Here is a 26,030-nt window from a genome sequence, read left to right on the forward strand (position 1 = left end):
AAGAAAGAGTTAAAACTACTTGCATTTATTAATTGCTACTACCCCACACCCCGGCTCCCCACTAGCCGCAACCTTCCCCAATTGCAAGAAATGATTCAAGCCAGAGAAACTTGATTGACCATTAAAGAAAAAGGGGGGGGGGGGACTGAAGGACAGCTCACTGCTACCTAGGCCAAGAGGCAAGCAGTTTAATTTCCAGGGAGGGGGGGAGGAGAAGAGAGAGGGGAGGAGGGGTAGACAGGGAGAGAGAAACCAAAAAACCAGCAGAGGCTCTTGACATAAAAGGAATTAAGTTTTAAATAAAGCGCAGTAATAGAGCACCTGCCTTGCAGGTCCCAGGTTCAATCCTCAATGGCATCTCCAGGTAGGGATGGGAAGGTTCCCCTGCCTGAAATCCTGGAGAGCCACTGCCAGTCAGTGTAGACAATACTGAACCAGATGGGCCAATGGTCTGACTCAGCACAAGGCAGCTTCCTATGTTCCTTTTGCTCTCCATACTGTGTTGGTGGGCCAAGAGCTAGCAGGGTGGCCACACTTTATAGAGCTTTTGACAGAGCTGTCCAATTAGGTAGAGGATTGCGATGTGGCTTTCCAATCCATTTAGAATTTGCACGGTGCCAAATAGTTGCGTGTAGGATTATCTTCAGAGAAACCACGGCTTTTCAGCAAAGAAGGTCTACCACTCATTGTAAGGGAATGAAAGTGGAGATGGATGACTACTACATGAACACCCCAGAAGTCATGCGGTTCCTACAGTGTCCCATTTGTTCAAAGCCCAATTAAAACTTGGGTAGGCTAATCTGTCTAGGGCAATTAAAGACCGCAACCCTCTTGGGTTAAGAAGCAAAATTAAAAGGCAGAGAAGCACAGGGATGAGAGGATACGTAAGATAGTACCTTTCACATTTTAGCGCTTTGAAGTCCTCCCAGACCCCTTGCAGGAGTACAATCATGGAGTTCCCAAAGGATGCCCAGATCTCTTGCTTCCCCATGCTTTTATTACTCCTGGCTGCTTAAAAATGGGGCCTGTCCCCTTCTCACAAGGTTTGCCATTGAAATGAAGCCGAGGAATGCTAGGGTAGGGTAGCCTGCCTCGGCCATCACAATCACAGAGTGGCAACAGATTAACACAACAAAGAGAATGCCAGGGTGTGTGCGTGCACACTTCCAGAAGGACAACCAGAGGAAAAGGTGTGGCTTCTGGATCAGGGGGTTGTGGAGCCCCAGGCTACACTTCTTTGGTTCGTAGCAAATGCTAGTCCTACTCAGAGAAGAGCCATTCAAAATAATGGGCGTAACTGACTTGGTCCCATTCATTTCAGCAGGTCTTTAGTGGGATAAGACCCTTTTAAGTCAGGGCCAGAGGTGGGAAATCTGTGGACCTCCAGACTCCCATCAGTCCCAGCCAGCATGGTCAATGGTCAGGGATGATGGGAGATGTGGTCCAATAACGTCTGGAGGGCCACTGGTTCACCCATGCTTGACCTGGGGGCTCAATTCTTCCTGCGCTAGATCCTCAAGCACCTGATATAGGACTGACTGGGAAAATCACGATTGCTGGCTGAAAAGTGACATCCCGCTGCAGACAGCATGTAGGGAACTCAAATCAAGTATCAGCGGTATGGCAAAGATCTTTAAGGTCAGCAGCGTTAAACATTGCCAAGAGACTGCTCAGGCGGCAAACTCTGAACTTTCACCTACTAACGCTCAAATGCAACACTTTGACCTGCTTTATGGGATGGCAGGTGGGAGTTTTGAATGCCTGCAAACATTCAGAATACCACACCAAGACTCAGACATTGAAGAGCATATGAAGGTTGGAGAGAGAGAGAGAGAGAAGCAAGCACAGCATCCACATTACATTTACCCACCTGGCCTTAACCTCATAGTAATGCCAGCTTCAAAGTCTATGCAATGGGCTTAATGAAAATCATGGTCATCCAGATGTTGATGGACTACGATGCCCATCATCCCTGGTTGGTTGGTAGCTGAAATCCAACAGCATCTGAAGGGCTGCAGGTTCTCCCCATCCCTGTCTGGCAACCCGATTCTGACCTGAGCTCCTTTTTAGAGGAAGGGCAGGATATGAACACAACACAAATAAATAAAGAGAATTAAGATTTCATTACTTGTCCTTTTCTGTTGACGCCAATGATTCCAGCCGTAGCTTCATGGGGCGCGGTGACAAAGATGGTCTCCCCACTGATTCTGTTCATGTAGATGCAGGTGCCCGTTTCAAGGTCATACAAATGGATGTAGCCGTATTTTGTGATCAAGAAAACCACATCGTGCTTTTCGCTTATCTACGGGGGGGGGGGCAAAAAGAGACAGTCCTTTTAAGGTGCTCCACCATGTGTTGTGATCAATTCTATACACTCTCCACCAAGGCACAGAATTTCAGTAGGAAGCGAAATTAAAGCTGAGTGCTAAGGGAATTTGAAGATACAGTAGTACCTCAGTTTGTGACCGCAATCCGTTCCGCGGAGGCGGTCACTCCCTGAAGGCACGCTTCTGCACGTGCATGAAGCACCGATAGAGCACTTCTGCACACGCGAGCGCTGCGCAGATCGAGTCTGTGCATCTGACGGAGCGGAACTCGGATGTAAACACTTCCGGGTCTGCGGCGGTTGCTCGCTGAAGCGGTCGCAAACAGAGGTAGGCGTAAACAGAGGTTTGACTGTATACATAATGCAAATTGAGCAAGTTTGCAAGCTGACCCATTCTGCATAAAATTCAAAGCCTTCCACTAGTCGTGCTGAGACCAGATACACAATGTCCTGTAATCCAACAACTAGATATATTCACCCATCCTCTGGTTTCCCAGATTTTAGCAGGAATTGCCTTCTTTGCAGCAATATAGACTAAGATTAGGGTTGTATTCAACTAAGTTATATGTCAAGGTTAAGTCCAAGTTAGTCATGTCAATTAATTTCAATGGGTCTACTCCTTACTTTTTCCTGAAAGCTGAGATTCTTGGGATACTGAACTCTGCAGCCATATTCACCCATATTGTTCTCCCACATATCCATGGTACACACACAGACCTGGCTGTAGTTTAGTACTGGCTACGAAATAAGTTGAATACATCAAGTATGAATTGTCCAAGTGCCAAAGAGCAGAGCAAGCTTCGCTAAGTAACGAGCTGCCTAACAAGCACTTACAAAAGCCAAAAATACCTGAACTTTTGTTCTATAAAAGGGAAGGCTAAGCAGCAATTAAAGGCAGCTTACACAGTTAAATCCAAGGCTTGGAAGTTGGCGGTATTAAGCTTCGCCATCCATCAGCATTTTGAAATGACTGATTTACAGATGATGCCCACCACCACCACTCTCCCCCCCCCCAAAAAAAAAGGTATGAGGAGTTAAGAAAGCAAAAATTGTCCCTTGGTAATACCTGCATTGCTACTGGGAAGTCATTCTGTGCTTCAGGTGGGAAGAAGACATCCACAGCTTTCTTGGGGAAAGGCTGGTTTCCTGTGGGAGGGGTGCCAACTTCAATGATATGTAACTGCATGGGAGAGAAAGAGGACTGAATTGCATCTCTAAGTTTCCTTGGGAAGTTCCTGAAGCATTTTCATCATTCAGGCCCGCTATTTTACACGGCAGCAGCCACAGTGGGTGCAAATACTTTTCAATACTCTGTTCCTTTATCAAATAAAGGGAGAACACTCTAATTAAAGAGGGTCCCGGCTATAGCCCTGTTGACACTAGACTGAGGCCACTGAACCGTGCGAAAGATCAGCCAAGAGATGCTTGTTACAGCAAGGCCAACATGGTGTGCGTCTTTGCTGGAAGTCTCCTTGCTCCAGCATCCATCCAATGTTCTCTGGAAGTGTCCTTCTGAAAATGACTATAGCAGGGGAAGGGAATGGTTTTTTCAGTCCAAAGGCCACATTTTCTCTTGTGAGCAATCTTGCAGGGGCCGCATACCAGGTCCAGAGGCAAAAGTAGGAATGGAAATGAATGCAACTCTTAACGATACATGGTAGCTACACTCCAGTTGTGCAAATGTCAAGAGGTTTCTACACTACCCCCCCCCCACAAAAAAACCCTTCTATGCTTCATGCAAGAAAGCAAGAGGCATCATCACAGTTGAAAGACACATTTCAGCCAGAGAAATACAATCAAGAGGGGTTTAGGGCTGGACTGAGCATGAGCTGTAACCTAGAAAGAGACCTAAGGGCCAGATAGGGAAGTCTGGAGGGCCACAGCCTCAAGGTCTGAGGTTCCCCACTGTTCCACTATTGCTTCCCTTCTCTCATATTTGCCAACTAGGCTTATTACACGCCATACCCAGAACCCTGTATTTGTGTCCCCCCTCCCTTTTACCTTGCCTCCTGCTTGTCCTCTCACTGCAAAACAGAAAAGGGTGGATTCTTCCGCATTGCCTTCCATCTTGAACTGCGCAAAGCTAGCCGCATGGCCCTCAATGGGCTGTGACACTTTCCTATCTACAGAGTAAAGCTGCATGGCTCCTACGACACGGTTTTGCTTTATCAAAAAGAAAAGAAAAGAAAAGAGCACACGCATGAATATTCAACTCTGTAACATTATGATAACCATAAACCCTAATTAACTGGCTTAACACGCCAGCTAGGCATATTCATGCAAGCCTGGGCATAGCCTTTATAGACACAGGAAGTTTTTTTGACTTGTGCATTTGTAGAGGGGCAGAAAGTCTGGTTAAAATACTTGGTTAACGGTATAATCTACTGCAGGGGTAGTGGTAGTCCCTTGGATTTTGCTGCACTTGCAACACCCAGGACAAACTGTCAGGGATGACAGGAGTTGCAGGCCAGCAACATCAGGAGGGCTACAGGTTGCCCACTGGTGACTTCACAGAACTCCCACTCCACCTGACCAACTTGAGAGGAGAAAGTGAGGTCGTTGGTCTGAATGGAATGAACTGCAGTTAAACCCTTTTCTCCCAGAACTGTTTCCTGCAGTGATCATTCTATCTGCCCACTACTCAACAGTATGAGAAGAGCTGGTATGCAGGACCTAGATTTGCTTGTCCCCCCACCTACTCTTTTTGTAAAATGCTTTCTATCTAAGGCAGGCATAGGCAACCTTGGCTCTCCAGATGTTTTGGAACTACAACTCCCATGATCCCTGACCACTGGCTCCGTTAGCTAGGGATCATGGGAGTTGTAGTTCCAAAACATCTGGAGAGCCAAGGTTGCCTATGCCTGATCTAAGGCATTATTCTAAACTGCAAATTGCCCGGGTTGCTTTGGTAGAAAGGGGGCATGTAAAAATGTAGTTAAACAAAACGGAAACTTGCATTTGGCTCCTCTAGTTTCCTCCTGTAGCGTGGGGATGAGGAACTGGATCTGGCTGGAGGGCTGGACTTCGATTTCCTCCACCTCCCAATGGCAATATTTGGCAGGTGGGAGGAGTGCCAACCTGTCAATTACCTGACATCAGGTGACCTATTTCTGCACACACAATTTGAAGATAAAAGGACTGCCCTTTGCTGATCCCTGGGGAGAGCACTGTGCAAGGGATTCGGCAGGTGTCATCTATCAGCTGCTCAACAGTGTCTACAAGCCCCCTTTTAGCCCTGTGGCATCTTTACTTGCCTTACACCTGACATCATATGAAGTCAGATGCAGAGCAGGTGAGTGTGGCCTGGTCAAAACAGCAGGCCAAAAGGTTAGCCTGGCAGGCCCAATACTTGAGCAGCAGTGATGAATCTCCCACCATTACACTCCTACAAGTCACTGTCACCCACAGCCTCCTTTTCACCAGGCTATGGAGGCAAGAATTTGCCACAGGATAACAGACTTCAGCTGAACTACATTATAACGAGTTTCTATTTAACAAACTCTACAGGCACCATTGAAAGGGACAATAGCTTACAAAAAGCAAAACCCAGGAAGACCAAGGTTATTTTTAATGAGAATGCAGGAATACTCCCCCCATCTCATTGGCCCTGGTCAGGTTCAGGCTTGCGGTCTGGATTTTGTCACATTTTATCAAGACGTCTTTGCAGAGTGGCATCTAGTCAGACTATTTCATCAGGGTAGATTAAATACTGTGACTTTATGCTGGGACAATGACCAGAACATCAACATGGTATGCACTAGGGGTGGGGGGGGGGAAGGGTGCCAGCTCTCCACAGAATGCAGACACATACATTCCCTGTTTAGCCACGACAAAATTCAAAGGTTGTGTGCTTGCCCATTAGTAAAATGGAGAGGTTGATGCAATATGCCTCTGAATACCAGCTGTTGGGTATCGCAGGTAGGGAGAATGCTGCTGTTGCGCTCAGGTCGTACTTGCGGGCTTTCCCATGAACATCTGGATGGCCACTGTGAGAACAGAGCACAGGACTAGATGGGCCTTTGGCCTGATCCAGCAAGACTCTTCTGATGTTCCCTAGAGTGCGGGAACCACTCCGCCCATGCAGTTTAGCACAGATTCTAGTTAAAAGCCACAATTTCCACGTATTTGGATACACATACATCCACTTATACCGATGCATTACCTGTGCAGATATACCAGTCAAAAGCAACCATTTCTGCTTCGCATCCGTACGGTAGTTGATGATCTGGCAGCCGGCGAGGCTAGAATGGCGATCGAACATCTTGACCGGCTGAGACTCCCCTTCCATGCTCCAGTGGTACACAGCGCTGTCGGTGACCAGCGCAACCGTGTTCAGAGAAATCCACTTCCAAAAGGTGACGTCGTCCGTCATGGTGTGAGCTTTCATTTTGCTTTTCATTTCAATATTAAAGATCTGGAGGGTCTTCCCAGCTAGGGACACGATTTACAGGGAAATTAGCTGAAGCAGAAGCAGAGCTGAAGGGCCAAGGTGAGGGCTTAAAACGTCTGCACACACCACCTGACCCTCAGAAAGTTTTGTGCACTACAGTTAGTTGTGAAAAATAATCATAATTCTCAGTGATCAGTGGGCTGCTGCTTTTTTAAAATAAAAAAACAGACACCAACATTTCTAAAGCCACAACTCTTACACAAAAGTTATTATTACAGAACCAATTGTTGAATTAATTGGTTATGGCTTCACAGCCGGGTATTGCAAACACGAGTCTCATTCATACTGCAGTCGAGATGTTTTGATTCTCATGCTAGGTTAAACTCATCCTTAACGCAAAGAGGCGGATTTTTAAAATAAGACTTCTCACTTGAGAGATAAAAGTACACCACGGCATACAACGGGCAGTGCTACACACACATTGATGTCCGCATCGAGGACAAGTACAGGAGGAACACAAGACAAGTTTTCCACGTGAATAGGCAGTCACAAAGCGGACACTTTGTTAGGTCAGCTGCAAGTTTGGTTTTAATCGAACCAAAACCCTTAACAAAGTTTCTTTACTGTTGTGTACTGCAGATTATTTGGGTATGGGGGAAAGATACGTGCACTACACACAGGGGTGGGTGGGAGAAGATGAGCTCACACAATGACAACCAGGCAGGCTTTGGCGGAGGGGGTGCTTCAAGTCTCAGGAGGAGTGGAAAAGGGGGGGGTGTGAATGTTCACATGTCAACACTGGATCATGCCACCACCTCCGGCATTCTTACCATGAGTAAGGAATCAGTGCGGCACAGCTGACAAGTGCTGGGAATCTGGAGCAGGGAGGCTTGGGTTTCGACCCCTGCTTGGCCACTAAGGTCTCTGGGCGGTCTTTCCCACACCCTCCTCACAGGGCTGTTGGGAGGGCAACACGGGGAACTACAATATGGACGCTGCCCTGAGCTCGTTGGGGCAGATGGGAATGAAGTAGCAATGCCTCCAGTTCCCAGCAACACGCTTAGCTGCAACCTCAGGTAGTGGTAACCAAGGGGGAAGGGCCTTCTCTGTGGTGGCACCTTTCCTATGGAATTGCCTCCCCTAAGAGCTCTGGAAAGCGCCCAGTGCCCATGATGCTTTTGGCACACTTGACATACCTGGGCAACCAAGCCTTCCTGGTGTTTTAATATTAATTCTTAACTGTGCCCTTTGGGTTATCGGTTGCAGTTATTTACAACAAGCGGTTTTACTGGTTAATAATAAAATATTGATAATTTTATTATTTATACCCCACCCAAGTGGCATGTCCAACAGCTTAGTGATAGAACACCCAAATTGCATGCCAAAGGTCTCAGGTTCAGCCCTTGACATCTCTAGGTAGGGCTGGGAGAGGCTCCTGCCTGAAACCCTGGAGAGCCACTGCCAGTTAGTGTTAGACAAAAAACTGACCAATGGGCTGCCTTGGTAGGAAGCAGCTTCCTATGTCCCTAATGTTGACAGGAAAGGGCGGGGGAGTAGGCAAAGAGCCACAGAGCAAGCTCTAGAAATGGCCAAAGAAAGAGGCCTGTGGGACACTGTGGAAGGAAGCCAAGACCTTTTTTCCTTTTGGTACTAACCACTGTCAGGAGTACAGCTTACTATCAAGACGTTGACCAAGGTTGGGAACCGGAGAGGAGAAGCTAGTGTAGCATGATCTCCCAGCCCAGCCATGACAACGCCGCAATTGTTTCATACCTCCCGCTCTGAGAACTAGAATTGCACCAGGCAGAAAAGATTCATGGGTGTAGCTGGCATGAGGTCATTAGAAGCAAAGACATTGGTTTAATTCATTTTAAACAGCTAGGAGAGAAAGCTGTGTGTATTTCCCTCCTAAGGTCATGTGTGTGGATGGGTGGGTGGGTTTTTTTTTATATACAATCCAGAGGAACACAAAAGCACAGAAGCTATGCAGGCCAGAACTTTCAAAGCCATTAAAGAACTAAGTTTCGGAGCTGAAGGATATGCGTCAACCATCCACCGAGGGTCACCCATCTGCTCTGAGCTGGGCTTGGCTTGATGGTTAGTCTTCAAGACAACAGGTTAGGCTTGTTTCCTCGGGGTAAAAAAAAAAAGTGGCAAGGATGGGTGGGGGGGACAGAACTAGGACTAGTTCAGTCAGTATTCCTTTCACTATGCAAACTTGGATTTAGAGGTTGGGGTTGGTAATCCAAGATAACATCTATTTGACAGCCAGGCTACGGCTTCAGTTTCGCCCCCCACGGAGCACATGAAAAGCAAAAAATAATACAGCCAGATATGGAATTGTAAGAGTCTCAGTCCTGTTTATAAAAAGCTTTATGCATATCCAAGTTTACTGCTTCCAACCAAGCGCATCTCTACAGCTCCAAGGAAAGATGCTGCAGAGGTACAAGCTATTTCGGGAATAGGGTTTGTTTGTGGGGGTTTTTTCAAAAAAGAAAAAAGAAAGGAGCTTTGAGAACAAGACTCCACAGCAGACAGAATATATAGGTCCTTGTCTACTCCTCCACCTTAATTATTCCGAGATGTGCCCCCGTTAAGCCTTTAAGCTGGTAAGCCTTTTGCATTCTCTTTTCATAAAACAGGACAAACACAAATACAATCTGAAACGGAGGTAACTCACCATCTGCACACACAAGAAAGCATTAGAAAGTGTGACAAAAATAGTGATACAACATTAAAGCCATCAGAAGAAAGAAAGAGGAAGCTATTGTAATGAGACAGTTGAGAGCTTACGTTTCTCCAGCAAATAAAAGAAATGAGGCAATATGCTGTCTTTTGGGGAGGGCAGATGAGCAGTGCTTTTTATAAAATAAAATTAAAAAACTTTGAACGTTTTGAGCAAAGGTGACTAGGCAGTTCGCATCCAGCACAAAGACTTGCTCAAGTTGGGACTTGTAAACCTAGGTAAGTTATATTTACCAATTTCTTGTGTAACAAGGAGGATACTATAACACCGTTTGCCCTGCCTTTGAAAACTATGCCTCAGGAGAGATGGAACGTGGAAAGAGGGCGGGGAAATTGGTGCACCCCGTTAGAAGGAGGTGGTGAAGGGCCACAGCTGAGTGGTAGATCATCAGCTTTGCATGCAGAAGGTCCCAGGCTTGATTCCCAGCATCTACAGCTGGGCTGGAAAAGGCTCCCTTGCCTGAAACCTTGGAAAGCCGGCAGTAAGTCAACATTGAGAATACTGACCTAGGCAGACCAATGGTCTGACTTGACAGAAGGTAGCTTCCGATGTTCCTTATTAACTTGCATAAGAGAACAAATGGGGTCCCTTTGCCAATTATGATATTGCTAATATTCTTACTCTGATTTTTTTTAATGATAGTAAGGTTTTATATTAAAAAAAATAGTGATAGTGACTCCTGGTTTGAAAGGCACACTAAGCTAAACCTTGGCTTAGATCTGCACATCACAAGAGCAAATGGGCCAAGGAAGTGCAAATCAGCTGTGAGCTCCTCTCCAGGAGCCCACATTTGCACATTCTTAGTAAGACATAGTCTGGCTTACCATGTCATGCAAGCCAGGTCACTGATGGTAACAACTGGACCCAGAATAAAATCACAGGGGTAATCACCACCAATAATAAGGTGGGATGCAGCTTAACTATGCTATTCTCTTCTCTCTTATTTCCCAGTTGCTAATTATGGTAAGCTCTCTTCAAAACTCTGGACGAACACAAGCACCGATCACACCGCTCTTCCACATAACCACTAGCATAGGCACCATGGGAGATCAGGAATTCCAGACAGGTGAGCGCATGAGATTCCTTTCCAGGAGAATGAGCAGGCTCTGTTCCTCCCTTTTGTTAGCCTTCCCAGTGTCTACTCTGGCTGTGGAGTAGGTGAAGCCCCTTTCCCCCACACTGACCCAAGGGTCAACCTTCTGGCAGCCATACCTCCAATTAGGTGCGGTCAAAGGTGCGGTAAGAAATGCAGCTCTCAAGGCTGCCTTCCAAAAGACTACCCACTAGCTATTCTACATAATTTTAAATCTTGTTAGTTCATTATTCAACTCAGCATTTTTTTAAAAAAAAAGTTTAAGGGGGGCTTAAAGCCCTTTTGGAACAATGGCAGTTTAGCAGGGGACCCGCAGAAGTGCCAGTAAATTTAACCTTCTTATTTTTAATGACAAACTGGAGGGCTCTTGAATCAAGCAAAAAAAAAAATTCAGGGAGCTGGGTACAGCCACTCTTGCTTAAATCATAAACGAGTTCCAGGGCTGTTCTATTACTTATCTCTCAAAGTTGTTCTGGGAGCCCTTTTTTGGTTAAAAAGCAAAAAAGCAAAAAAAAAGCCCTGTAAGTAAACTAAGAAGCATGCAACTATTTTTATTTATTTTTTACTGGCTAGAAATTTTGGGGGCTTAGTAACAAGGCTTGTTTAGTTTAAACAGAGCTTTTGATGGAAGTCATACTACAAACCAGCCTTGTAGTGGAAAAAGCCATCAAGGATTTCACCAGCTCATCAACCCTGCTAGTTTTCAATAAATACTGCATATGTTTGGTAACCCAGAGCTTCTCATAGTTGTAAAAGGAGAAAAAGTAGTATTGACAAAATCGTAGCGGCAACAAAAACCAGTACACCTTTTGAAACTTAAAACATGTTTCTAAAAAGCTCAACTCGAATTCAGAAATATGTTGAGAAGATTTCCTGTACCTTTCAGGGCAATGACCTTGCTGGCGGGGTTCATGATTGCACTGTCAGCTGAAATCGGCCGGCGAATGGGATTGCTGGGGTCATTCATGTCAATGATGACCACCTGGGCCTGCTCTCCAACTTTCTCTCGTATGCAGATGAACTTGTCAGACTCCATGGTCAGAGTACTGAAGCCAATGTTGGCCGGGTTAATGCCCAGGTTCTGGAGCTGGAAGACAAACACATAAGAGAGTTCAAAGTCATTCAATTATTCATAGTCCCTTTACAACAGCCAACATCTCATAAAAACTCAATAGGGTTTATAATGCTCTGGGATTAAATTCCAAGCACTTCCATTTGGCCCATTACAGGCAGCCACTAAGAGCACCATCCTGTATTCCCTTCAGATGTTGGCGAGAAGACATTTATGGAATGTACCACAAAGCCACCTATGACAATGAATAGTCCATAGCAATACGCAGGGCTCTTTCAGAGAGTCTTCCATTGTTAATCAACTGCCACTCATCCCAGTGTGTAGGCACAGAAATGCCTCAACACTATAAAACCTAAAGCCATCAATGGAACTCACAATTTAAGTTAAAATCATGGGTACCGCTCCCCAAGTCTTTTGCATACTACACCATACACTTGCTTTCATCAAAAGGAGCTTTGGTCAGAACAAGCACAAGCTACTGCAGGGGTAGCCAGTACGGTACCCGCATCACCCACCCACATCACCCACAGAATGAAGAGGCTAGGTCGCTTGCAGGGGCTGACTACCACCAGCATATAACAAACACCCTGCTTAACTTCCACTGGGTGCCAATCTGCAAGTTCAGCTGTATTGGTACTAACATATAAGTCCCTATCTCAGCTCAGGGATACAAACATGTAAGTCCCTATTTTACAGCAGAACACCAAGCTACTTGAGAGACTGCCTTATTGCTTATGCACCCAGGAGATTTCTGTACAGGCAACTCAAAACTTAAGCGCATTTATCTTCTTTGATTGCAGCTTTGCACCGGGGGTGGGGGTGGGATAAATAAATGGTGAGCAGAGGAAACCCACTCTCCATTTATTCTCCTCCACCACTATATGCTTACCTGGCTTTGGGAAAGAGGCAGGAGGACTCTAGGACCCTGTCAGAGCCCTTGCGCCTCCTTCCTGAAGCTGGACAGACAGCCCTCCATCTTTGGAGGGGGCAGTTCCAGGGAGTTCCTGGCTTTACACAAATTTGCTTGCAGTGTGTGATAGCCAAGAACCTAATTCCCATGTAAGATGCAAGTTACCTGTAGTCTTCCAAAAATCTCAGGAGCCTGCCTGCTCCTGTTATGCAGAATAGCATTCCATTCAAGATCCAAGGTGCCCACTGCTGCACTTTCCGGAAACAGGTGAAAGACATTTTTGTTCCAGCAGGCTTTCCCAGCTGGATAAAAGGGTCTTTGCCATGAGAGTGTATTTTGTATTGCTTTAGTTTTGTTTTAAATGTATCTGCTGCTTTTTTGTGTTTTTAATGTGCATCACCTTAAGGCGGTTGCATAGAAGCCTATAAATTAATCAATGATAATACAGTAGTAGTAATTCCCCCTGACCAGTGACCCCCTCTGACAGGGGCTCATGGGAGTTACAGTATAAGCAGCAGCATCTGGAGGGCACCATATTGGCTACCTGGAGCTGCTTGTAAAGAGTATCTGAACAGGCCTAGGGAACCTGGAGATAAAACTCTTACCATATTGACCTGAAGGTAAGCCTCACTCCCCCCCCCCCAAATTCCAACTTTCCCTAGGAAGTGCATTAATGCACACAGCTCTTCAGACATGCTAAAAACCATCAGTTAACCGTTTCTTCATTTATTTAAGTTCTGTACAATGTAAGCCTATGCTACTGTAATCTCCTAACAAGTATTCCAATAAAAACAATTTCCAGAACTATGGGCCACATACTCCTGCAATGCAGCTACTACGAGGAGGTGCGAGGCGAGCTCATCCACACAATACTGGCTGAGCTTCCTGGACGCTCGGACAATTTCTATATAGAGTGGCTTCTTTCAGATGCTAAATCTAATGTGACAGCAAAGGTAGCCAAGTTCTGTGCTAGAGCCATGAAAATCTGAGCCGACCTAGTTAGTAGTACTCAAAAATTTCAGGACAGAGCCAAAGATGATCCATTGCTACCATTTGTTGTACCCTCCCAAGTAGTGATATCTTCTTTTATCTAAATTTTTTTATAATGGTTGAAATGGTTTATATTTATTGCTTATATTTTAGATTGTATTTTGGATTGTTTTATGTATATATGTGTATGCTGGTCGAGAACCGTAACAATAAACTAAACTAAACAATTTCCAGGTAAAGTGCTGAATATAGCATTTAACCAACACCAAAATAACTGTGATGTTTGTTTGTTGTAGTGAATGTCACACCCCATATCTAGGACACTGAGGATGGAGGGGGGATTCCCAGAAAGTCTACATCACTAGGCAGAATACAATTCTAATCTGCCCATGGCCCCTTTGGAGGTAGGGCTGGATACAAATTTAATAAGCAACACTAAAAATAAAAATAATCCTATCTCCCCTTCTAAATACACAACCACAAAAGAGGCTTTGGTGTGCTCCAGGGCACATTCCCCAATTCAAATTGCATCCCTTATGTACTGTGCAGGTAAACCCATAATCCAGTGCACACCTGGTCAGGAGCGACCTCCAATAAACACCAAAATGGATTGGATTATTAAGAGCGTTTTATAGTGCTGCCCAGATGTTTTGAACTTCAAACTCTCATAGTCCCTGACAATGGGCCATGCTGGCTGGGGCTGATAGGAGTTGCTGGAGCCCAACAGGCACCACGTTGGAGAAGGCTGGTCTAGACCAGGGATCAGAAACCTTTTTCAGCCATGGGCTGGTCCACCGTCCCTCAGACCATGTGGTGGGCCAGACTATTTTGGGGGGGGGGAATGAACGAATTCCTAGGCCCCACAAATAACCCAGAGATGCATTTTAAATAAAAGGGCACACTCCACTCATGTAAAAACACCAGGCAGGCCCCACAAATAACCCAGAGATGTGTTTTGAATAAAAGGGCACATTCCACTCATGTAATATCACCAGGGAGGCCCCACAAATAACCCAGAGCAGAGTAAAAACATGCTCATTCCCGGACCGTCTGCGGGCCTGATTTAGAAGGCGCTTGGGCCGGATTCGGGCCCCGGGCCTTAGTTTGCCTACCCATGGTCTACAGTGCTTCACTTCCACACACCAGATTATGACCAAACAGCCATTTCTATTCAGTTTCTATTCTAAACAGCTGCCAGGTCCCAAGGTCTCAAGATGACAGCAAGCCAGTTTTCCTTCAAAGGCATGAACAAAGCATGCAAATTAGTGCCTAGAAAGCTAGGCCAACATGGAAGGGTTTTAAGGGAAGGCTGGATGCAGAAGTGGGCATTGCAGCAACACTTGTTGAACAGCCAGAGGAAACGCTGCAGGGGTTACGACACTGAGGCCCTCTTCTTCAGCGGCTACTAACTGATTCTTTGAGGGATGTGTTTGGCCATGATGTTTGCACTAGTGTGTTGCACCAGCAATTGGCCCTATGGCAAGTGGGATTTGCAGGGAGAGCTAAAAAGGATTGCTCAACAGAAGCCTCATGTGCCTAATGCAAACCGGGCAACCACCCTAGCTAATTAGTTTGTTGCTTTTTATTTGTCCAGGTCCCATCTACAAATAATGCAGGGTCTCCAATTAGATAAAAAGAGAAACAGCATTATGCATGCAAATGAGTTTCAAGGTCAGCACTGAACGGTAGGAATCTTAATTTTTTTTTAAAAAAGTCTCGAAGGCCAATAAATGTAATGTAGTTCAAAGCCAGCAAGATTGTAAAAGAAAGTTCTACAGAAGCTTCCTTCCTAATTTTTTATTCCTGCGGGTAAATGTTTCTCCTGCATGGTTTTGGAATTGGGGGGTGGGACACAATCATTCAGTGAAGCATGGATGCTGTGGAACAAAACCAGGACAGGAAATATATAATTGCTGGTCCTGCTTGCAGAGTGTTGCGAGCCCAAGGTACCTGGGAAAGTAAATGGTGAGTCCCAAAAGGCCTTCTGCTCCAGGGTGTAAAAAGTGGCAGTACTCACACAATGTTATTCACACCTAATTAAATCACCCCTGCAACAACTGGAACTAAGCACAAAGGTTTTGGGTCGTGTTAAGTTGTACTTGGGAGCAGACCCACTAAAATCAATGGAACTGACTTGCATATTACTTTTTACATTTATCTCACCTTTCCTTCGAGGAGCTTAAGAGGGCATACATGGTTCTCTTCCTCCCCATTTTCTTCTCACAACAATTTTGAGATGTGGGTTAGGCTGAGAGGCTGTGATTGGCCCAAGGTCACCCAGTGAGTTTTATGGCGGAGCAGGGATTTAAACCCTGGGCTCCTAGGTCCTAATCCAGGCTTCCCCAAACTAAGGCCGCATCCGGCCCACGAGGCTCATTTATGCGGCCCCCAGCAACCCCCGCCCGCTCTCACTGGCGCGGTGCAGCTGGCCACTTCTAGATCGGAAAGGCGTCGGAAATAGCTTGTACACATGTACAGGCATCATTTCCAGCGCACTTCCAGTTGGAGGAGGCCCGTGCGCATGCACACAAGCTATTTCCGGCACTCCTCCAACCTGGAAGTGTGCTGGAAATAGCGTATGGGCGTGCGCTCACCCGCCCTCCGGCCCGCCACACAATCAGCACTGCGGGCACCGGCCCAAAGCCAGATAAATTTGGGGACCCCTGCTAATCAAACACTATATCCACTATGCCACACTGACTCTTGGTCAAGTGCATTAATTTCAATGGGCAAAACTTAGTTGAATGCCACCCTTAAACTCTGGACAATAACAGAAAGTTTTCCCACTGAATACAATGAATGTGTAACCTAACACAAACACACACCCTCTAACATGGACTGTTTCCCCAACAGGTAAGTCCATGCGGAAACGGTCCCCTGAAAGTAAGAATGCATTTATACCCCAACTTTTTCTCCAAGGAGTTCAAAGTGGCATACATGGTTCTCCTCCTCATTTAATCCTCACAACAATTCTTTGAGGTACGTTAGTTGAGAGGGAGTGAATGGCCCATGGCCACCCACTCAGTTCTATGGCTGAATAGGGATTTGAACCCTGGTTTCCGAAGTCCTGGTCCAGCACTCTAACCACTACTCCAAGCTGAAGAGACCAAGTGAACACGAACAGCATCACACAAGGGATGGGCAGAGCTCAAGCAAAGCCATTTAAGCAGCAATTACTAAGCAAACCGCATTTTCCTGTTTCGACTTGATTTTCACTTCTGCAGAGTGTTACAGGGAAATTTAAGGAGGGTGTGTGTGTCACACACAACTACGCTTCGTTTTCAAAAGCAACACGGACTGTTATGCCTTATAACGGAGGGACTGAGTCAAATCCCTGTTTAACCAGCTGGGAAGCTCATGGGTAACCCTGAGCAAGTCACTCTCTGCCCTCTGCCCTCTCTACCTCAGGAGTTCTAGAGAGGATGCATATATACTTAACATTTGTATAGCACTCACAAGGATCCAAGGCATTAAAAATGCTTCAAGAGCCCTGCAAGGTAAGTTAGTATCATCCCCATGATACAGATGTGGTACCCCTCTGAATGCCAGCTGCTGGGAAACACAAGCTTGTGCACGTCTCATTAGGGCACCTATCTGACCACTGTGAGACTGGGATGGTGGATGAGATGTGGTTTTTTGGCCTGATCCAGCAGGCTCTTACGTTCTTTGATGGGAAGCCATACTCTTGGCCTCAGTCCCCTGAAGGCAGGAATGGGGAACTCTTGGTCCTCCAGATGTTGCTGAACTTCTACTCCCATCAGCCCTCACAAGCACGGCCAGTGGCCAGGAATGATGAGAGCTGGCAGCCCAGCAACTTCTGATGGGCCAAAGGTTCCACACACCTGTGCTAAGGCCACCTAGGTACAGTGGTACCTCGGTTTAAGTACACAATTGGTTCCAGAAGTCTGTACTTAACCTGAAGCGAACTTTCCCACTGAAAGTAATGGAAAGTGAATTAATCCGTTTCAAACGGTCCGCGGAGTACAGTGGGATCTTGACTTACGAGCTACTCAACATCCAACATTTTCGACTTACGAGCGGACATCCGAAGGAAAACCCGTTCGCGGCTAGATGTGGTTTCCTATGAGTGTGCATTCGGAACGGATTAAATTCGTAAGTCGAGGTCCCACTCTACTTAAACTGAAAGTACTCAAACCGAAGCATACTTAAACCGAGGTATGACTATACAGTGTTTGAAACTCCCATTGTTCTAGGTGCATTTTGCGACAGGAGATTTCATTAGCATGAACAGTTTCTGAGCTCTGGGCGCAGTACTGCACCTAAGATTTCAGATTAAAACTGCAGAGTGGAAGGAAAGGAGGACCTTTTTCTGCCTTCCCACTTCCAGCTACTCTCTGAAGACTGGAGAAGATGCCCTCTTAAGAATATTAGGGGGGTGGGCTAGGACAAGACCATGTGAAAAATGAACATAATATTTTAGCTGCAGTTCGTTCATTTTCAGCTATGCATTCTTGTTGCACCCATAACCTAGGTTTAAGGTGCCACTTAGCTCCTAGCATATCTCAGTTTCTGCCTAGGTACCTACGCCATGGTAGAGGCGGGAAGGCTTTGATGGTGTTTCCTGTTTGGCAGGGGGTTGGACTGGACGGCCCTTGTGGTCTCTTCCAACTCTATGATTCAAACCAGATTTGTACTTCAGTCTTAGTCCCTACAGCAGGCCAGCTCTGAGCAGTGGATCAGACTGCCCCAGCCTGATGTCCTCTAGGTGCTGTTGGACTTCAACTCTCATAAGCTCCAGCGAACATGGCCTATGATCAGGGGTGACGGGAGCTGGAGGAGCCATACAGCAGCTGGAGTGCAGCTGGGTATGGGGAAAGCGAATGAAGACCATTTCTGAGCTCCTTGGGAGGAAATGAGAGACAGCCATGTTTAGCCTGCAAGAGAGCCTAGAACGGTTAGCTCCTCTTTTTTTGAAAGCACAGCTCTTCTGCAGAGCTCTTCCCAAGGACTCTGTGCACTTTCAGTTCCTCACTTGTGCAACAGTGTATAGTAAACTACCAAGAAAGAATGATTCATTCACAACAGCCAGATAAGGGGGGCAAAGGCTGGAAGCAAGAGTTTTGCAAGAGCCAGCCATTTTCACACATCCTTTCAGAAGTTAAAAAAAGTTCTCTATTCTGCTCCTTAAGGTTAGCTCTTTTGGTGGGGGGAAGCAGATGCTTTTCACAATTGTTCCTGTGAACATCAAGAAGGGTGTGAATTCCTTGTGTGCCACCCTGCCTTATTATCAGTGACATTTCATCCGGCACAATAAAGGCTCCACCTTCCCAATTCAGCTGTGTCCTTCCTTTTGGCCTCCGATAAAGACAGGGTGTGGCACTCCTGTGCTTCACTTCTGTAACGGCTGCAGAGTTATGTTGTGGAGCCGTAGGAGTCCCATGCGAGGCTACGTACCAAAGACCCTCACGCCCCACAAAGCCATCCTGTTACTTTCCTCCTTACAACAGATACAGGGAACCTCAGGGTCAGGGGGCTGAATTTGGCCCTCTACGCTTCTCTATGTGGCCCTCAGGACTCTCCCTAGGTCACAGCCCCTCATCAGGCCAACACCACCCCAGTCGTACTGCATCCTCCAGGATGACTAGTTCTTTGGCTTGAATGTGCCCTTGAACTGTGGCCATGCTTCCTGCTTGCCTGTATGGAGGACAGAGAGCGGTGTGTCCTTGTGTGTAGGGGGGCGTCAACATCCCTGGCTTTTGCTTAGCTGGCATGTTACCCACTGTTCAAAGGTTGTTGTTGTTGTTTAGTCGTTTAGTCGTGTCCGACTCTTCGTGACCCCATGGACCAGAGCACGCCAGGCACTCCTGTCTTGCACTGCCTCCCGCAGTTTGGTCAAACTCATGTTCGTAGCTTCGAGAACACTGTCCAACCATCTTGTCCTCTGACGTCCCCTTCTCCTAGTGCCCTCAATCTTTCCCAACATCAAGGTCTTTTCCAAGGATTCTTCTCTTCTCATGAGGTGGCCAAAGTATTGGAGCCTCAGCTTCACAATCTGTCCTTCCAGGGAGCACCCAGGGCTGATTTCCTTAAGAATGGATAGGTTTGATCTTCTTGCAGTCCATGGGACTCTCAAGAGTCTCCTCCAGCACCACAATTCAAAAGCATCAATTCTTCGGCGATCAGCCTTCTTTATGTGCAAAGGTAAGAGCCCCAATTGCTTCTAGCCCCATTCACTTCTATCCTTTAGATTAGAAGATTGTCTGAAGGGAATTGGGGGCCTCAGACTGTAAAATGTCCCCCAACCTCTTTTCTACCACAATGCACACATTTTACTGTGTTGAAATTTCTCCCTAGATGTAAGTTTGGGTAGGCCCTAGCACAGAAATGGCAATAGCTCAATTCTGTCCAATGGTGACTGTTCTATTCAAAGCTACACCACATAAAACTCTGATCGGTTTATACTGCAGTACAAATAGCTGTTTAACAAAACAAGAGCTGTATTTGTTCTGCTATCTGGGGGAGAAATTCAAGAACATTCATTGCCTCTGGCGTGGAAGTATGGTTTTTATATAGAACAAGGACTATCGTCCGGGGGGGGGGGGTGACTATATGGCAATGACAAGACAAACCCATCTCAGATCTGCATCACAGGGATAATCATCTGCTGTGCTTCAAGGATATCAAGCCCATTATCAGCCTTTTAATAGTCGGGGTGTTTCCGGTGCAGGAGCACCATATCTCTGAAGCAGGTCACCTACAAACAGGGGCAGGCACTAAAAGCTGCATCAGAAAACACATCTGAGTGAGAGGGAAGGTCAAAGAGAATGTGACTTACATGCCACATTTGCTGTAGTTTTGGATGATCGTCTTCCAAAGCAACTTCTCTATTCCGAACTTAAAAATGGAAAGTGTAATGCTAGTGGTCAACAAGGGAGGTTTAAAGACTGTCCCAAGGCAAATCTTTAAAAATGTAGTATAAACACTGACAACTGGGAAACACTGGCCCGGGAGCGCTCCAGTTAGAGAACAGCCTTTACGAAAGGTGTCATGAGCTTTGAAGAAACTCGATCTCAGTGCTAAGAGGAAGGCACGCTTGGCAAATCCACACCATGATCAACTCCCGCCTGGAAACCAATGTCCCCACTGTGGAAGGATGTGTGGATCCAGAATTGGCCTCCACAGTCACTTCGGACCCATTGTTAAAACTGTGTTTATGGAAAACAATCTTACTCGGCTACAAGTGATCGCCAAAGAAGAAGGTGGTTTTGAATCTGCCAGGTTGAAAGATGAAGGGCAGATTTACTGCACTGATATTGTGTCCATCTTCCATGGTCAAGGCAACACACATGGTGTATCTCCCTCTAGTCAATTCGCACAACCTGTAAGGTAGGCGAGGCTGACGGACAGAAGACACCAAGCCATCCAGTGAGCCTCACAGCCAGGTGAAGATCCCAGGTTTTCCGTGTCCCCAGTCCAATGCCTGACCAGTAGATTCCTTCCCAGCTTCTAACTCTACACCACCTTTTCCTCAGTTCACACAGCAATTCTTGTCAGCCCCCCGTTTAAGACTGCTGTAACATTTTAAACAGTTTCATTCAGATTGCTCATTTCATGTCTTTATGTAATATTAGAGCAATTTATACACCGCCTTTCACTTCAAGAATATATATACTGAGGTGGGTTCACAAACAAACAAAAGCTGACTGCAAAGCAACAATAATAAAACCAACTTAAAGATTAAGTGGTATATAAACCCTGTTTAATACACACCACCACATGGCCAGACACTACAGCAGCTAAAATGGTAAATAATTATACTTTGTATTCCACTGAGAATTATGGTAGTTTTATCCTTGCCAGCCTGGGAAGTGGGCAAGTCCCTCTAAGAGGCCGCATCAGTGAGCTTCAGGTAGCCTTGCACCAGCTCAAACATGGGTCTACCAGACCTAAGCGGAGCCAATATGAGTCACAACACCAACTAGAAGCATGTTGATTTATTTTTTAAAGCAAGGCTTCTTAAGAATCAGAGCAGCCTCAAAGATCATGCCTCGGGAGCAGCAGGGTAGGCTGCCAACTTTGATATAACACAGAGAGAAGGGCAACTAATTCATGCACAGTTGTTGTTTAGTCGTTTAGTCGTGTCCGACTCTTCGTGACCCCATGGACCATAGCACGCCAGGCACTCCTGGCACTCCATCTGCCTTCATGCACTACTATGCCTTATCTTCCATTTCAGCTCCCCACAAGCGCCTTGTCTACAACTGCGCCGTCAAGTTCTGTTGTAAAGCCACACCTCTGCGAGTAACCATTCACAAGCTATTAGTAATGCACCACTCCCTTCACTAAATCTACTGTGCCAAACCAGCATTGCTCAAATGAAACATGCTGCCTTGAAATGCAACACTCTCTTAACCGTCTTTCGCTTTTTAATATTCTCGCTCATACATTCAGAGTGCTTCATTGACTGACTGACTGACTGACTCTGGCTCCACTTGGCCAAGGACTTGTCTGAGGAAAGTACTGTGTTGCAGAAACTGCCCTGTCCTGGACACGATTCATTAGAACTGCTGCTGAATCTGGTGTGGTGGCAGAAGTGCTTCTGGGGCAGAGCTGCTCTTTAGCAAGGGCAAAGCAGCCAAAACTGCCACTCACACAGGATGTGAGTGTAACTTGAACAACTGTTGCCTGAACTTGCTTTTCCCTTTTCCCTTCTCCCTCCTGTTCCTTTTTCCTTGTGTGCCCGAGACCTTAGGACAGGGACAATCTCAGAACTGTTTTGTTTTTCTGTAAGTTGCTCTAAGAGTCGTTTTGGCTCACAGGGCGGGGTACAATATCTTCCAGAAGTACAGTACTTCTTACTATAGACACACACAATGGTTTTATAAGCTGAAACAGGTGTGTGGGGAGCATTTGGTCTTTCCAGATGTTGCTAACTTTAACTCCCATCAGCCCTAGCAGGGCACAATCAATGGGAAGGAATTCTGCTCTGGTCAGACCTCACCTGGAGTACTGTGTCCAGTTCTGGGCACCACAGTTCAAGAAGGATACTGACAAGCTGGAACGTGTCCAGAAGAGGGCAACCAAAATGCTCAAAGGCCTGGAAACGATGCCTTATGAGGAACGGCATAGTGAGCTGGGTATGTTTAGCCTGGAGAAGAGAAGGTTAAGGGGTGATATGATAGCCATGTTCAAATATATGAAAGGATGTCATATGGAGGAGGGAGAAAGATTGTTTTCTGCTGCTCCAGAGAAGCGGACACGGAGCAATGGATTCAAACTTCAAGAAAGAAGATTCCACCTAAACATTAGGAAGAACTTCCTGACAGTAAGAGCTGTTCGGCAGTGGAATTTGCTACCAAGGAGTGTGGTGGAGTCTCCTTCTTTGGAGGTCTTTAAGCAGAGGCTTGACAGCCATATGTCAAGAATGCTTTGATGGTGTTTCCTGCTTGGCAGGGGGTTGGACTGGATGGCCCTTGTGGTCTCTTCCAACTCTATGATTCTATCTAGAAGGATAAATGTTCCCTGCACTTGTTCTAAACAAAAAGAGTGTAATGATTCCTGGATCAACTTTTTTTAAAAAGTTTTGTGTATACACTTTGTTAGCTTCACACAAGTCACTTTATCTGGGGTTGGTGCAAGTGTGGAATACAAATCACATTATTAAAGAGATCTTATCTGCACCTGTCCCCCATTTCTTCTATTCTCTTTTCCAGCTCACTACCTTTTAAAGGCTGAAATGGCCTTTAACACCCAGTTGGCTACACAAATTTATGGAAATCCATGTTTTATTAATTTCATTGACTGCGTATAACAGGGCCAAAGTGTGGCAGATGGTAACAGTTATCTGAGCAAAGACATAGCTTAGCCACAGCACTTAAGCAACAAAGCAAGGCAGATTTACCTTAATTATAGCCATCTGCTAGAATAAGCAATCCTGTCAAATTTTTGCAGAACCAATGTCAGGAGACACCCTAGTTGGTCGATGGTGTCGGGACAAACAGCTGCAGGCAGTGACTGCAATCCATCACGCAGGTGAGCAAGCAGAAGTTCCATCAATAAAAACACTACTTCTTTTTTTCCAAATTAAGGGTGAGAAACAAAGAAAGCTCAGGATTCTATCAAAATGCCCGCAAGCTCTCCACAAACATATCTTAAGGATCATGGCACCTAAGCCAGGGAAAGAATATCCTTGGTGATCAGGATAACTGACTATATGCCTAATGGATTTCTCATTTGGTCACAGCAGTATATCAAGAGCAGCTACTGATCTCCTCACCATCTTAAGAGACTATGTCCCAAATGCTCCCTGGTTCTCTTTTTGTCCTTTTAGGAACACAGGATACTGCTTTATACCAAATCACGCTGGTCCACCTAGCTCAGTACAGGGGTACCTTGGTACTTGAACTTAATCCATTCAACTCCTGAAACAGTTCAAAAACCAAAGTGCAGCTTCGGATTGGCTGCAGAAGCTTCCTGCACTCAATCGGAAGCTGCGGAAGCCATGTCGGACATACAGCTTCCGAAAAACTTTCACAAACTGGAGCACTCACTTCTGGGTTTGCAGCGTTCGGGAGCCGATTTGTTCGGGAGCCAAGGTAACACTGTACTGTACTGTCCCCCCCCCTCTCACACACACACACACAAAAGGGATGAGGAATCTGTGGCCCTCCGGATGCTGATATACTCCAGTTCCTGTCATTCCATCCCTCACCATTAGCCTTGCTGGCCAGTACAAGTCCAACAGTATCTGGAAGGCCACCAAAATTACTCCAAACCTATTTTATATGATCCACACATCCCAAAACAAAGGGGGACTGAAGGGCAGCTGCTATTACTACAGCACCGAAGCATTTTACTCATCTGTCTCTTCAGCTCCCTGAAAATCTCAAACCATTTATTTCTTTTAACCATAAAGGGTTTTTGAAAAATGCTATCAACTGCACACATAATTACAAACTGCAGGCAATACTAATCTGGATACCTTGTTCCTTAATATACTTTAAAAAAAATTAAAAATGGTATTTTGCACATTAACATACACCAAACAGGTTGTGACGATAAATTGGTCTTTAGCTGTGGTCTAAACCACTGAGCCTCTTGGGCTTGCTGATCAGGTTGACGGTTCGAATCCCCGCAATGGGGTGAGCTCCCATTGCCAGCTCCTGCCAACCTAGCAGTTCGAAAGCACGCCAAAAAGTGCAAGTAGATAAATAGGTACCGCTCCGACGGGAAGGTAAACGGCGTTTCTGTGCACTGCTCTGGTTTCACCAGAAGCGGCTCAGTCATGCTGGCCACATGACCCGGAAGCTGTCTGCGGACAAACGTCGGCTCCCTCGGCCTTTAAAGAGAGATAACGCCACAATCCCAGACTAATCTGCGAATGGACTTAACTGTCAGGGGTCCTTTACCTTTATCACAATTGCTATTTCCCACAGAAGTAGAATAAGAATAAGTCTACTTCGCCGGGTGAATCAGTGGCTGTCAGCACTTAAGGTATTACCCATATCCATATAGAGGGCAAAAATAGAAGTATTTGTATGACGACAGTCCCATGCTAGAAGATAACAACAAAGACAGCATTCCACTACCACTCGAGGGTAGTGAGCTCCCATTGCCAGACACCACATGTATGGACAGGTCTATACCATACATGTACATTTAAACCACATGCCTCCCCCTCCCAAAGAATTCTGGAAATTACATTTTCTCCTTACAGAGCTATAATTCCCAGCACCCTGAACAAACTACAGTTCCCAGGATTATTTAGGGGAAAGCCCTGTGGTCTAAATTGATGGTGTGGATCTGTCCCATAGTTCTATTATGCCAGGCAGCATGGCCAAAATGTGTTTAGTGTTCACTATGTAACAAAAGGGGATGCAGGTGGCACTGTGGGTTAAACCACAGAGCCTAGGGCTTGCCAATCAGAAGGTCGGTGGTTCGAATCCCCGCGACGGGTGAGCTCCCATTGCTCGGTCCCTGCTCCTGCCCACCTAGCAGTTCGAAAGCACGTCAAAGTGCAAGTAGATAAATAGGTACCGCTACAGCGGGAAGGTAAACGGCATTTCCGTGCGCTGCTCTGGTTTGTCAGAAGCGGCTTTGTCATGCTGGCCACATGACCTGGAAGCTGTATGCCGGCTCCCTCGGCCAATAACGCGAGATGAGCGCTGCAACCTCAGTCGGTCACGACTGGACCTAATGGTCAGGGGTCCCTTTACCTTTATGTAACAAAAGAGATTTTATGGTTCTTCATTCTAGTGATGCATCAAGGTTTTTGTTTTTAATGCTTGTGGATATATATTTTATAGAAAGTGAAGGATACAAGTTCTGTACAAGTGTGTGTGATACACACACACTTGTTTTGCTGTAAGTATGCATTAAAAGCCAGAAAGGTTTACCTAATCTCCCAGGAGGCCATTTTGTACCTACTCTGCTATTTGGATAATTACATTCCATTTACCTTTACTCTTGAGCAACACCTTGCTTAACACTAAGCAGCCTGGGAGCACCAAGCTTTATACCTGCTATAATATAAGCTGAAGAGC

At 46.0% G+C, this 26,030-nt stretch overlaps 1 protein-coding gene across 1 annotated transcript in view; it reads right to left on the reverse strand.

Moving 5' to 3' along the window:
* The window catches only part of CLTC (clathrin heavy chain), a 77,627-nt gene that overhangs the window by 38,200 nt on the left and 13,397 nt on the right, over positions 1-26,030 (reverse strand). Inside the window, exons 2-6 of the mRNA XM_035140282.3 lie at positions 11,435-11,642; positions 6,489-6,757; positions 4,328-4,489; positions 3,393-3,506; positions 2,129-2,302 (exon numbers count right to left, since the gene is read on the reverse strand). Of these exons, the coding sequence (XP_034996173.1) occupies positions 2,129-2,302; positions 3,393-3,506; positions 4,328-4,489; positions 6,489-6,757; positions 11,435-11,642 (927 nt within the window). The remainder of the gene's footprint in view (positions 1-2,128; positions 2,303-3,392; positions 3,507-4,327; positions 4,490-6,488; positions 6,758-11,434; positions 11,643-26,030) is intronic.

Source organism: Zootoca vivipara, chromosome 14 (assembly GCF_965207765.1).
Source record: "Zootoca vivipara chromosome 14, rZooViv2.hap1.1, whole genome shotgun sequence".
NCBI classification, from domain to species: Eukaryota; Metazoa; Chordata; class Lepidosauria; order Squamata; family Lacertidae; genus Zootoca; species Zootoca vivipara.